This window comes from Theropithecus gelada, chromosome 8, assembly GCF_003255815.1.
Source record: "Theropithecus gelada isolate Dixy chromosome 8, Tgel_1.0, whole genome shotgun sequence".
Classification (NCBI taxonomy): domain Eukaryota; kingdom Metazoa; phylum Chordata; class Mammalia; order Primates; family Cercopithecidae; genus Theropithecus; species Theropithecus gelada.
This window is the reverse complement of record NC_037676.1, coordinates 92,427,251-92,441,665: the sequence shown is the minus strand read 5'-3', so window position 1 is coordinate 92,441,665 and position 14,415 is coordinate 92,427,251. Positions and strand designations below refer to the sequence as shown.

General features: G+C 38.3%; 1 protein-coding gene across 2 annotated transcripts in view; it reads right to left on the bottom strand.

Annotated features, from left to right (window-relative positions):
• The window catches only part of DECR1 (2,4-dienoyl-CoA reductase 1), a 51,894-nt gene that overhangs the window by 9,122 nt on the left and 28,357 nt on the right, over positions 1–14,415 (bottom strand). For both annotated transcript variants that reach the window (XM_025393653.1, XM_025393654.1), the window contains 3 exons: positions 13,031–13,130; positions 7,222–7,294; positions 5,021–5,167 (listed from right to left, as the gene is read on the bottom strand). In XM_025393653.1, coding sequence (XP_025249438.1) covers positions 5,021–5,167; positions 7,222–7,294; positions 13,031–13,130 — 320 coding nt within the window. The remainder of the gene's footprint in view (positions 1–5,020; positions 5,168–7,221; positions 7,295–13,030; positions 13,131–14,415) is intronic.

Genomic DNA, 14,415 nt, shown 5'->3' with positions numbered 1-14,415 from the left:
GGATCCAGTTTCAGCTTTCTACATATGGCTAGCCAGTTTTCCCAGCACCATTTAATAAATAGGGAATCCTTTCCCCATTTCTTTTTTTTTTGTCAGGTTTGTCAAAAATCAGATGGTAGTAGATGTGTGGTATTATTTCTGAGGGCTCTGTTCTGTTCCATGGCTCTATATCTCTGTTTTGGTACCAGTACCATGCTGTTTTGGTTACCGTAGCCTTGTAGTATAGTTTGAAGTCAGGTAGCATGATGCCTCCAGCTTTGTTCTTTTGGCTTAGGATTGTCTTGGCAATGTGGGCTCTTTTTTGGTTCCATATGAAATTTAGTTTTTTCCAATTCTGTGAAGAAAGTCATTGGTAGCTTAAAGGGGATGGCACTGAATCTATAAATTACCTTGGGCAGTGTGGCCACTTTCATAACATTGATTCTTCCTATCCATGAGTATGGAATGTTCTTCCATTTGTTTGTGTCCTCTTTTATTTCATTGAGCAGTGGTTTGTAGTTCTCCTTGAAGAGGTCCTTCACATCCCTTATAAGTTAGATTCCTAGGTATTTTATTCTCTTTGAAGCAATGGCAAATGGGAGTTCACTCGTGATTTGACTCTCTGTTTGTCTGTTATTGGTGTATAGGAATGCTTGTGATTTTTTCACATTGATTTTGTATCCTGAGACTTTGCTGAAGTTGCTTATCAGCTTAAGGAGATTTTGGGCTGAGATGATGGGGTTTTCTAAATATATAATCATGTCATCTGCAAACAGGGACAATTTGACTTCCTCTTTTCCTAACTGAATACCCTTGATTTCTTTCTCTTGCCTGACTGCCCTGGCCAGAACTTCCAACACTATGTTGAATAGGAGTGGTGAGAGAGGGCATCCCTGTCTTGTGCCAGTTTTCAAAGGGAATGCTTCCAGTTTATGCCCATTCAGTATGATATTGGCTGTGGGTTTATCATAAATAGTTCTTATTATTTTGAGATATGTCCCATCAATACCTAGTTTATTGAGAGTTTCTAGCATGAAGGGCTGTTGAATTTTGTCGAAGGCATTTTCTGCATCTATTAAGATATTCATGTGGTTTTGTCTTTGGTTTTGTTTATATGATGCATTATGTTTATTGATTTGCGTATGTTGAACCAGCCTTGCATCCGAGGGATGAAGTCAACTTGATCATGGTGGATAAGCTTTTTGATGTGCTGCTAAATTCAGTTTGCCAGTATTTTATTGAGGATTTTTACATCAATGTTCATCAGGGATATTGGTCTGAAATTCTCTTTTTCTGTTGTGTTTCTGACAGGCTTTGGTATCAGGATGATGCTGGCCTCATAAAATGAATTAGGGAGGATTCCCTCTTCTTCTATTGATTGGGGTACTTTCAGAAGGAATGGTACCAGCTCCTCTTTGTACCTCTGGTAGAATACAGCTGTGAATCTGTCTGGTCCTGGACATTTTTTGGTTGGTAGGCTATTCATTATTGCCTTCATTAAGGAGCATGTTATTGGTCTATTCAGGGATTCAACTTCTTCCTGGATTAGTCTTGGGAGGGTGTATGTGTCCAGGAATTTATCCATTTCTTCTAGATTTTCTAGTTTATTTGTGTAGAGGTGTTTATAGTATTATCTGATGGGAGTTTGTATTTCTGTGAGATTGGTGGTGATATCCCTTTATCATTTTTTATTGTGTCTATTTGATTCTTCTCCCTTTCCTTCTTTATTAGTCTTGATAGTGATCTATCAATTTTGTTGATCTTTTCAAAAAACCAGCTCCTGGATTCATTGATTTTTTGAAGGGTTGTTGATGTCTCTATCTCCTTCAGTTCTGCTCTGATCTTAGTTATTTCTTGCCTTCTGCTGGCTTTTGAACGTGTTTGCTCTTGCTTCTCTAGTTATTTTAATTGTGATGTTAGGGTGTCAATTTTAGATCTTTCCTGCTTTCTCTTGTGGGCATTTAGTGCTATAAATTTCCCTCTACACACTGCTTTAAATGTGTCCCAGAGAGTCTGGTATGTTGTGTCTTTTTTCTCATTGGCTTCAAAGAACATCTTTATTTCTGTTTTCATTTTGTTACGTACCCAGTAGTCATTCAGGAGCAGATTGTTCAGTTTCCTTGTGGTTGAGCGGTTTTGAGTGAGTTTCTTAATCCTGAGTTCTAGTCTGATTGCACTGTGGTCTGAGAGACAGTCTGTTACAATTTCTGTTCTTTTACATTTGCTGAGGAGTGCTTTACTTCCAACTATGTGGTAAATTTTGGAATAAGTGTGATGTGGTGCTGAGAAGAATGTATATTCTGTTGATTTGGGGTGGGAGTTCTGTAGATGTCTATTAGGTCTGCTTGGTGCAGAGGTGAGTTCAATTCCTGGGTATCCTTGTTAACTTTCTGTCTCGTTGACCTGTCTAATGTTGACAGTGGGGTGTTAAAGTCTCCCATTATTATTGTGTGGGAGTCTAAGTCTCTTTGTAGGTCTCTAAGAACTTGCTTTATGGATCTGGGTGCTCCTGCATTGGGTGCATATATATTTAGGATAATTAGCTCTTCTTGTTGAACTGATCCCTTTACTGTTATGTAATGGCCTTCTTTGTCTCTTTTGATCTTTGTTGGTTTAAAGTCTGTTTTATCAGAGACTAGGATTGCAACCCCTGCTTTTTTTTGTTGTTTACCATTTGCTTGGTAGATCTTCCTCCATCCCTTTATTTTGAGCCTATGTGTGTCTCTGCACATGAGATGGGTCTCCTGAACACAGCACACTGATGGGTCTTGACTCTTTATCCAATTTGCCAGTCTGTGTCTTTTAATTGGAGCATTTAGCCCATTTACAGTTAAGGTTAATATTGTTATGTGTTAACCTGATCCTGTCATTATGATGTTAGCTGGTTATTTTGCTCATTAGTTGATGCAGTTTCTTCCTAGCATCGATGGTCTTTACAATTTGGCATGTTTTTGCAGTGGCTGGTACCAGTTGTTCCTTTCCAAGTTTAATGCTTCCTTTAGGAGCTCTTGTAAGGCAGGCCTGGTAGTGACAAAATCTCTAAGCATTTGCTTGTCTGTAAAGGATTTCATTTCTCCTTCACTTATGAAACTTAGTTTGGCTGGATATGAAATTCTGAGTAGAAAATTCTTTTCTTTAAGAATGTTGAATATTGGCCTCCACTCTCTTCTAGCTTGTAGTTTCTGCCGAGAGATCCGCTCTTAGTCTGATGGGCTTCCCTTTGTGGGTAATTCAACCTTTCTCTCTGACTGCCCTTAACATTTTTTCCTTCATTTCAACTTTGGTGAATCTAGCAATTATGTGTCTTGGAGTTGCTCTTCTCGAGGAGTATCTTTGTGGCATTCTTGGTATTTCCTGAATTTGAATGTTGGCCTGCCTTGGTAGGTTGGGGTCATATCCTGGGTCATATCCTGAAGAGTGTTTTCCAACTGGGTTCCATTCTCCCCGTCACTTTCAGGTACACCAATCAGATGCAGATTTGGTCTTTTCACATAGTCCCATATTTCTTGGAGGCTTTGTTCATTTCGTTTTACTCTTTTTTCTCTAAACTTCTCTTCTCGCTTCATTTCATTCATTTGATCTTTAATCACTGATACCCTTTCTTCCACTTGATCAAATCAGCTACTGAAGCTTGTGCATGTGTCATGTAGTTCTCATGCCACGGTTTTCAGCTCCATCAGGTCATTTAAGGTCTTCTCTATGCTATTTATTCTAGCTTGCCATTTGTCTAATGTTTTTTCAAGGTTTTTAGCTTCTTTGCAATGGGTTTGAACATCTTCCTTTGGCTTGGAGAAGTTTGTTATTACTGATCGTCTAATGCCTTCTTCTCTCAACTCGTCAAAGTCATTCTGCATCCAGCTTTGTTTCACTGCTGGCAAGGAGCTGCATTCCTTTGGAGGAGAAGAGCTGCTCTAATTTTTAGAATTTTCAGCTTTTCTGCTCTTGTTTCTCCCCATCTTTGAGGTTTTGTCTACATTTGGTCTTTAATGATGGTGATACACAGATGGGGTTTTGGTGTGGATGTCCTTTCTGTTTGTTAGTTTTCCTTCTGTCAGGACCCTCAGCTGCAGGTCTGTTTTGCTGGAGTTTGCTGGAGTGTGCTGGAGGTCCACTCCAGATGCTGTTTGCCTGGGTATCACCAGTGGAGGCTACAGAACAGCAAATATTGCAGAACGGCAAATGTTACTGCCCGATCGTTCCTCTGGAAGCTTTGTCTCAGAGCGGACCCGGCTTTATGAGGTTTCAGTCGGCCCCTATTGGGAGGTGTCTCCCAGTTAGGCTACTCAGGGGTCAGGGACCCACTTGCGGGGGCAGTCTGTCCGTTCTCAGATCTCAAACTCCGTGCTGGGAGAACCATTACTCTCTTGAAAGCTGTCAGACAGGGGCCTTTAAGTCTGCAGAAGTTTCTGCTGCCTTTTGTTCAGCTATGCCCTGCCCTCAGAGGTGGAGTCTACAGAGGCAGGCAGGCCTCTCTGAGCTTCGGTGGGCTCCACCCAGTTCGAGCTTCCGGGCCACTTTGTTTACCTATTCAAGCCTTAGCATTGGCAGATGCTCCTCCCCCAATCTTGCTGTGGCCTTGCATTTCGATCTCAGACTGCTGTGCCAGCAGTGAGTGAGGTTCTGTGGGCATAGGACCATCCAAGCCAGGTGCGGGATATAATCTCCTGGTGGGCCGTTTGCTAAGACCATTGGAAAAGTGCAGTATTAGGGTGGGAGTGTTCCAATTTTCCAGGTACCATCTGTCAAGGCTTCCCTTTGCTAGGAAAGGGAATTCCCTGACTCCTTGCGCTTCCCTTATACCTCTTTTCTTTCTAAATTACAGTCGCAGGTACGTCTTTAGCAGTGTGAGAATGGACTAATACATCACTGAATAAATGTCATAGTTTAAACAATATATATAATATTTTTATATTATTTACAGCTAAATACCTATTTTAAATCATATTTACATTTAGCATTGTCAGGATTGGTTCCAGAACAGACTTCCCTGCCCCAAACACACTCCTGAAAAAAAAAGTGAAAAGAAATAAACAATGCTTACTGCTCCATTAATCCAAGAAGCATAATCACTACAAAGGAAAGCAGCAAGATTTGCGAGTTCTTCTATAGTCCCCAGGCGACCACAGGGAATTCTGTCAATCATTTCTTTCTCAAATGTTCCAGTTGGGTCCAGACGGCTAAAGGCACCCTTAGAAATTAAGAAAACAATTGGGTTGTGTTGGGTTTTTCAATCAACTCCTTTCCTACTTAAGAAAAAAATGTGTATAAAATGGCACGCTACCATGCAGCTTAAAACCTCAGGCTTTGTAAGTAAAAAACAATTTCACCAAATTCTTCTTTAAAAAAAAAAATAGATCACTGGAAAGTATAACCCTTTTAATCTTAGTTTCTTCTATGTAAAATGAGGATATCTATCTTAGCTACCTCACAAAACTGTTATAAGCATCAAATGAAAAAATGTATATAAAGGTACTCTGAAATATGTACAAGCTTAGGTGGTAAAGGCAGTGGTATTACTGGCTTTTCATTTAATAAACACAGAAAAGTGGCTCATAGGAAATATTTAAGAGGAAATTCCTTTTCTTTCATCCCAAAATATTAGAAAAGGAAGAAAACAAGGATGTAGAAATTCAATTAGATTCTAGACAGAGAAAAACTATAACTAAATTTGCCAAACAATTTGCTTTCTGTCAGTGATGTGAAGGAACAAACCAAGATGAATTATGGATGTGCACTGATTAATAAAAACAACTGGATTTTTCTGTACTAGTGCCTTGAAGTTTAGGTGACAGTTTTCCTCAATAACGTGGCCAGAAGAGAGAACAAACACTCAGAGGACTCCATGAGAGACCTCCAGTTCTTCCCAGGAGGGTATAAAGCCCAGAGACAAGGGGTAGCAACTGGTCCCAATCCTGGTTCTAAAAAGTGCATGCCAGGGAGATTCTACACTTCAGTTTTCTTTTAATCTCTTTAACAGTAAATAGTTATTATTTGGGTACAACTCCTATCTCAGTGGCTAGACTATAAACTTAGTGGTAAGCACTTTCTTAGAGATATTTCTGTATCTTTCTCAGTACCCTTGCATACAGTGAACAGTCAATAAAGATAGGTTAAATAAATAAATAAAACGCAGGTGATTTTTCCCTAGATATTGGTATCCTGGAGAGAAGCATTTGTGTCTATAAACCTCTTTTCAGATATGCTTAGGACAGGGCCACCCTGAATCATGTGTTTTAATGTTATGTTTTTAAGTTTCTTTCCACTAACTGTATTAGACTGTTCAGTATTGAATTGTCAGATAAATAAGATAGTCAATCAAGTTGCAATCACTCAGGAAGTTTTTATTTCTACTTCCCATCCTTTAAACTGCTAAATAAACTAATATGGATATTTCCAAGTTATTAATTAATACCCAGAGCTACCTATAACCCAAATATCCCTTAGTATTATTTTCCAATATGTTTACACAACTGAAACAAGTTACCAAATTTTGCCTGACCTTTCAACATTACATCTGGTTGGCATTATAAATACCTGCTTTAGGTAAAAACCAAGAGAAGTGTGAGGGTGAAGTTATTTTGGAATAATGAGAGAGCAGAGAAGCTGTGGACATTCTGAGCAACATCTGTGACAACATTAGAGATAATTACAAGTTGCAATGAGTATCTGCAAGGATTATTACTTACAGGTGAAATCCATGCTGTCAGAAGGATTCATAATCAGAGAGATGTGGGCGTTAGATGACATGCATAATTGACTGAGAGTGAAAGGGCACAAGCATGAGTCAAGGAAAATGCTACCTACCTATAGCAAGACAAAGACTGTATAATAAGTTACTGGAGCATCTCTCAAACTATAAATATAGTTACATTTCCTTGATTTTTTTTTAAAAAAGGACGTCAGACAATGTAAGAGCCTTTAAAATGTCATGAAAGTTAACAAATACAGGACAATAACCACTGAAGCAAATCAGATAAAGTGCCAACACTGATGGCATAAAAGATCCCAAAAGATTAAGACACTGAAATTGACATTATGAAGAAATTGCATAGCTGCTATATTCCTGCCCGCCTCCTTATTTCTTATATTCGATAATGAATAAAGGCAAAGGCCTCTTCCTTAGAACCAGGGCTCTAAACCCAGGCATCTCTGGAAAGTCCTTTACACAACAACCAGAATATATCTATCAGTGTTTCATTATTTAATCATTCACAATGTGATAACAAGCAAAATACAACTTACTTTGGTTTTTATAGGCCCTGGTTGAATCACATTGAATCGCATTCCATATTTACCCCATTCAGCTGCAAGAGACCTAAAAATTAAAATCAACAACATACATTCTGAGATATTATACCATATGTTAAAAACAGTAATAACTGAGACTCACTAGATGCTTACTGCATGTCAGAGATTACAACCCCAAGAGGTAGGTACTATTATTGCTCCCTATATTACAGATAATGTAACTAAGGCACAGAGAGGTTAAATAATTTTCTCTATGTCAAATGGCCAATTTGTCAATCTGAAGAGGTCTAGCTTCAGTCTGTACCCTTAGTCACTCTACTGTACAACCTACCCTTTACATTTTCGTGTCCTTAACCACTATGCTATACCACCTACCATTTGTAGTTTAGAATATGAAGTCCAATGTCAATATACATTTTTAGAGTAGGTATTCGTTACTCACATAAAAACGTGAGTGCTTTATGCCCTTCCCTCACGTTTTCTGGAGTTGAGTCTTATAGTTACAAAGTTCATTATAACTTTACTCATAGCCCTGTACATTGGATTACAATGTCTATAACATCACAAGTGTTTTATTTGAGTAAAAGATTACATCGACTGAAAATATTAACCACATCCATGTCTAACTAGGCTGTAATATAATTGTTGAACTAAACTTGAAAGGAAATAGGAATCTAACAAAATCTTGCTTAATGTCCTGAAGCAAAATATAACACTAATAGCAAACAAAGAACTTCAAAGGAAGTTGTTTTAAAAGCTTACTTTTAAAATAGCTCTTTTAAAATCTAAATTCATTTTAGGAATTTACATTCATACATATATTTGTGTGTATATATACTTAATGTAATTTCAAATAATGACAAGGTAGCTTAAAAGAATACATATAATGCAAATGAGGAAGACAGGATAATTTGAAAGAAAGAAGGAAAGAAAAAAAAGCAAGATAAAGAGAGAGAAAAGCCAGGATAACGAAATAGAATGGAGCCAAGAATGAAGTTAATATCTAAATTTACTGAAGTGTGTGACATTCCATATAACTGCAACAGTCACATCACAAACTGGTATCTATTCATCCCATGACTCTATACAAAAAAGGTAAGCCTAATCAGTTACACAATCCACAGTACCCATAAAGAAAAAGCAAGCTAATTGTTCAGGAAAAGCACAATTGTTTCTAATACGAAAAATTGTTTAAGTCTTTCTAGACTTACAAAAGGAAAATTGTGTAGTATAACAATCTCCTTAAGATACTGTATCCTTGCAATAGATAAAATAAGCTAAGTTCAAAGTTGACAAATGGGATCTAATTAAACCAAAGAGCTTCTGCACAGCAAAAGAAAGCATCATCAGAGTGAACAGGCAACCTACAGAATGGGAGAAAAGCTTTGCAATGTATCCATCTGATAAAGGGCTAATATCCAGAATCTACAAAGAACTTAAAGAACTTAAACAAATTAAACACAAGCAACCCCATCAAAAAGTGGCCAAAGGATATGAACAGACACTTCTCAAAAGAAGATATTTATGCAGCCAACAAACTATGAAAAAAAAAAGCTCATCATCACTGATCATTAGAGAAATGCAAATCAAAACTACAATGAGATATCATCTCACGCCAGTTAGAATGGCAATCATTAAAAAGTCAGGAAACAACAGATGCTGGAGGGGATGTTGAGAAATAGGAACACTTTTACACTGTTGGTGGGAGTGTAAATTACTTCAGCCATTGTGGGAGAGAGTGTGGTGATTCCTCAAGGATCTAAAACCAGAAATACCATTTGACCCAGCAATCCCATTGCTGGGTATATACCCAAAGGATTATAAATCATTCTATTATAAAGACACATGCACACATGTTTATTGCAGCATTGTTCTTAATAGCAAAGACTTAGAACCAACCCCAATGCCCATCAATGATAGACTGGATAAAGAAAATGTGGCACATATACACCATGGAATACTATGCAGCCATAATAAAGGATGAGTTCATATACTTTGCAGGGAAGTGGATGAAGCTGAAAACCATCATTCTGAGGAAACTATCGCAAGAACAGAAAACCAAACACCGCAAGTTCTCATTCATAAGTGGGAGCTGAACAATGAGAACACATGGACACAGGGAGGGGAACATCACACACTGGGCCTGTCGAGGGTTGGGGAACTAGGAGAGGGATAGCATTAGAAGAAATACCTAATGTAAATGACGGCTTGATGGGTGCTGCAAACCACCATGGCACATGTATACCTATGTAACAAACCTGCACATTCTGGACATGTATCCCAGAATGTAAAGTATAACAATTTTTAAAATGGGCTAAGTTCTATGAAACTATCAGACATCCATTACAGCATCACTTCAAAGGTCAATTCAGTAAAACCAGTTCTACAGAATAGGGTACATGTAAAGATAGCCTGTTAATCTGACTTAATCCATGAATGTATTTTAGAGAAATAGGTGGGCTGTATCTCTTTCAGACAGAACATACATAAAAATTGCTTCTCTGAGTGATGTTTTTGACAAACTTCATTGCCATAGCTACCCTGGGCATTTATTTATAGTGTATGTACTCTAAATTGCTTCATGTCTTAATAGAATTACTGTACTGAGCAGAGTCTATATTATCCTATGAAAAACTGAGCAACCTGTTAAGAAAATCTGCCTAGAGGAAAAGCCATCCTCTCTGTGCTCAGAGGTGTGTCAGATACATTTGTTCAATTGCTAGCATGATCTTTCAACAGTCATTAAGCTAGCTGATATACTGAAGAACTACTGTAATCTGATAATGAATCTACCTCATACAGTTAGCTCTGCATGTTAAGATGCTAAGAACAATATATTCAATATGTTAGCCATTATTATTGTTCATTCAACAAATGTTTATCATATACTTACCATGTATCAATACTATAAATACTGCTTAGCCTCAAATAAAGTCAGTCCCTGCTCTCAAAAGAGCAGTCCCTCCCTCTCAAGAGAGGTGAGCTTGGTTATATAATGAATTAGTTACTAGGCTGGGAATTGTGTGATGTGAGCCATACCTGCTTAAAAGAAGAAGAACCTAAGTGGGAGTGACAGGGAAGCCTTCTCTGAAGAGGTAACATTTGAGCTGACGGGTGAAGAAGGATTAGGAGTTTGCTGCAAAAGGCAGGAGAAAGGAGGACCTGACAGATTAAGGAGGTAGGATGGTGACATGGTTTGGCTCTGTGTCCCCACCCAAATCTCACCCTGAATTGTAATAATCCCCACATGTCAAGGGTGGGACCAGGTAGACAAAACTGAATCCTGAAGGCAGTTTTCCCCATGCTGTTCTCGCGATAGTGAGTGAGTTCTCACAAGATCTCACAGTTTTATAAGGGGTTTCCCCCTTCACATGGCACTCATTCTCTCTCTTGCTGCCCTGTGAAGAGGTGCCTTCCACCATGATTGTAAGTTTCCTGAGGCCTCCCTAGCCATGTGGAACTGTGAGTCAATTAAAGCTCTTTTCTTTATAAATTACCCGGTCTCAGGTATTTCTTCGTAGCAGCATGAGAACGGACTAATACAGATGGAGAAAGGAAGACAGCCAAGGCATATGGGTCAGTATGAGTAAAGGACAAGGGCCCAAACAACATGTAGAATTTGGGAACCTACAATGCCTTATTTAGTATGACTGTGTACTATAAAGTATGAGAAGAAGGTTGATGGCAACTCAAGCTGTAAAGGAAGGCACATGTTTACTGAGCATCTATTATATGCAGGAACACAATAAAAGCAGCACCAAATCAGTTCTTAAAGGACATGAGATGAAAACTTCTAACAACATTGAAGGGTTCTCACAAAACAAATACTGACATTGAACAAATGCTGCCAAAATAGTCAAGTTCTCATCCTTTATTTCCAACACCACATGACCTTAAAAATGGTAATTATCTCTATTCAGACTAAGATTCAGCTTGTGAATAAATATTTCTTTCTGTCTCAAACTAATGTGTATTTACTGACTTAAATATTAAAAATGCTCTGGGACTACTAAAAGAAGAGTACCACAATTCAGCTGAACAAGCATGGAGCACCAGCTATGGACCAGAACCTTCTGGGTAATGAGGATGCAAACATATGGCCCTTTCTCTCACAGAACTCATGCTGAAGTGGGGAAGTCAGATTGCTTAATGTTAATGGAGAAACCCCATCTCTACTAAAAGTACAAAATTAGCCAGGTGTGGTGGCATATGCCTGTAATCCCAGCTATTTGGAAGGCTGAGGCAGGAAAATCACTTGAACCCAGGAGGTACAGGTTGTGGTGAGCCAAGATCGCACCATTGCACTCCAGCCGGCCATGCCCTGCTCTCTGCCTCTGCTATATTGGTATATTACCTTCATTTTAGAATCTACTTATTAGTGTTTGTCCTCTCACTAGATTGGATTAAACAAAGTTTTAAGGCAGAGAGGAGGAAATGATTACAGAGAAAACATCCCAAAGGAAGTAAGCAAAACATCACAGCAAAATTCCAACAACAATATAACTCAGGCATAGACATATGAAAGCTGTATGGTACGTTTAGGGAAACATGGAACAGTTAATGGAAATTAAAGCATGGAAATAATAAATGGAATAGTAAAAAATTTAAACTCAGCTGACAATGAGGACTGTTCTATTTCCAGCACTATCATATCCCTAGGACAAAGCACATATAAGGTATACAATAAATACTTATTGAATAAATAAATTAATTAACAATGGCCAGAGACAAGTCTGTTTAGAATGCCATAGTGAGTTCTGGCTTTTATTCCAAAGAGTGACAGGAAATGATCTAAGATTTTTAGCTGGGGAGTGTCGTGAGCAGACATACATGTTCTTAGAAAGATAATTCTGGTGAAAATGTGAATAAAAAATACAAGGGGAAGAGATTGGTAGCAAAGAAATATACCGTGATTACAGCAAGCCAGACAAGCAATGAAATGATGAGAATCCCCATTTTAACAAAGACAATGGAGAACAAATTCAAAAAGCAATCATGGCTGGGTATGGTGGCTCATGCCTGTAATCCCAGCACTTTGGGAGGCTGAGGCAGGATGATTTCTTGAGGTCAGAAGTTCCAGACCAGTCTGGGCAACACAGTAAGACCTCATCTCTACAATTTTTAAAAATTAGCCAGGCACTGTGGCACCTCCCTGTAGTCCCAGCTACTTGGGAGGTTAAGGTGGGAGGATTGCTTGAGTCTGGGAGATTAAGGCCGCAATAAGCTATGATTGCGCCACTGCAGTCCAGCTTGGGCAACAGGGTGAAGTCCTGTCTCAGAGAAAAAAAAAAAAAAGCAGTTATACTCTGCTGAGAGAAGGCCACTGGACTTGGCAAGTGCTCATAGTCTGTGTTAGTCCCATTAACCTTAAACAGTATGTGAAATAAAAGAATAAAGATGTGCTTATGAGAGGGGTTAGGGATGGCACTGATAAAGATCTTTGGGAGAGCAAAAAAGCTATAGTCCTGTGGTGTCTAATACACAGCCACTAGCCATATACAACTATTAATTTTTAAAATTTAGTTTCTCAGTCATAGTGGGATATTCCAAGGGTTCAATATCTGCATGTGGCTATTGGATAGTGCATATTTACAGAACATTTCCATCACTGCAGAAAGTTCCACAGGACAATGCTGCTATAGACAAATAAGACTTATCTGGGAGATAAAATGTGTGTCTCATGGTGAATCCAAGTCTTTGTTTTACTTTTCTCTGGATGGACACCAGAAAGCAAGAATTTAGTTCCCTGCACCACCAAACTATTAGTTACGTTCAGCAACAGGATTGACAAGGAAGTACTTACTTGCTCATGGCTTCCACACCTGCTTTGGCAGAAGCACTTGGTACTACAAAACCTGAACCAGTCTCAGCATAGATAGTGGTAATAGCAAGAAATGCTGCTCCTGAAATTTTACAAGGATACAGTTGATTAGCAATATAGCTGTATCACTTCACATAAGGAAAACATGATTTATAAAAATGGGATCTGATTAAAGAGGGTGTAAGAAAAACTGAAGTATTTTTAAAAACTTCACTCTAAATTAATGAGAGAATAAGAAAATTGATATGTCTTGCTACTAATCTTGTGATTTAGGATGGCCCGGTCTGCACTTACTTGGAATGCATGCCTGGTGAGTCAATACAAAAGCCCAAATCTCAGAGGCATGCCCCTATTGCACCTTGTATAATCAGCTGGTCAGAATTCCCATTAACTAAATACTACTTGAATAAGAATAAATCAGAATTAAAATTAAACTAGCAGGGACTTCTGCCTCCAGCCATAATGAACTTACCCTTCTGCTATAAACATCAAGAAAACTGAGTAAGATATATGCTACAATTATATACAGATACTGCACAGCAGGCAGGGAAGGACTATGATCTCTGAGAGAAGGAAAATGAATAAGCCCTGAAATACTCTAGATTTCTGCCTAAAGGTACTATATAGATGGAAGGATGAGGAGGAGGAACCTAAGCAGAAAATGGCATTCACAATGAGTTAAGAAGATAGAGATCGGTTTGGGGAGCCTGAGGAAACTAAGGTTTCTAAGAGTTCCTCCAAGGAGGAAAGTAGGCAGAGATATTAATAGAACTCCATAAAGCTGCATGGAATCTCAATGAGTCTTTAGATAAATAATAAGCTATACATGTTTAGTGTGAGATTCCATGAGGCCAAGCAGAGAACAACTATCAGGAAGCTGTAAGTGATGCAATTCCCAGAGCTCGCATAGGGCTGGGAGACATGTGAGTTCTAAGCAGCTTCACTGAACATTCAGGGCTTTCAGTAGAGAGCTCAGGAAAAAAAAAACATGAGTTAGTAGGAGGGTTAAATTAGCCCCAAAGTAAAGACTACTATATACTTGCTGAAATAAAGCTTTAAAATGACCCTTAAAAATGATTACACTGATGCACAAGTAATTTAAAAGCTTTCCAAAATAACAAAAAAATCACACACCTCAAAAAAAAAAATTAAAATATACACAGACACAAGTACACAACAACAACATAGCATTCACAGCATGCAATAAAAAATTACTACACATAAAGACACAGAAACCTAACAAGGAGAAAAATGACTAATAGACAAAGAGTCCCAGAAATGACAGAGAAGACAGAAGTAGCAGACAAATAGCCTTTTAATGCTATTACAAATATTTTTAAAGATTTCACTGAAAATATTAATATGAT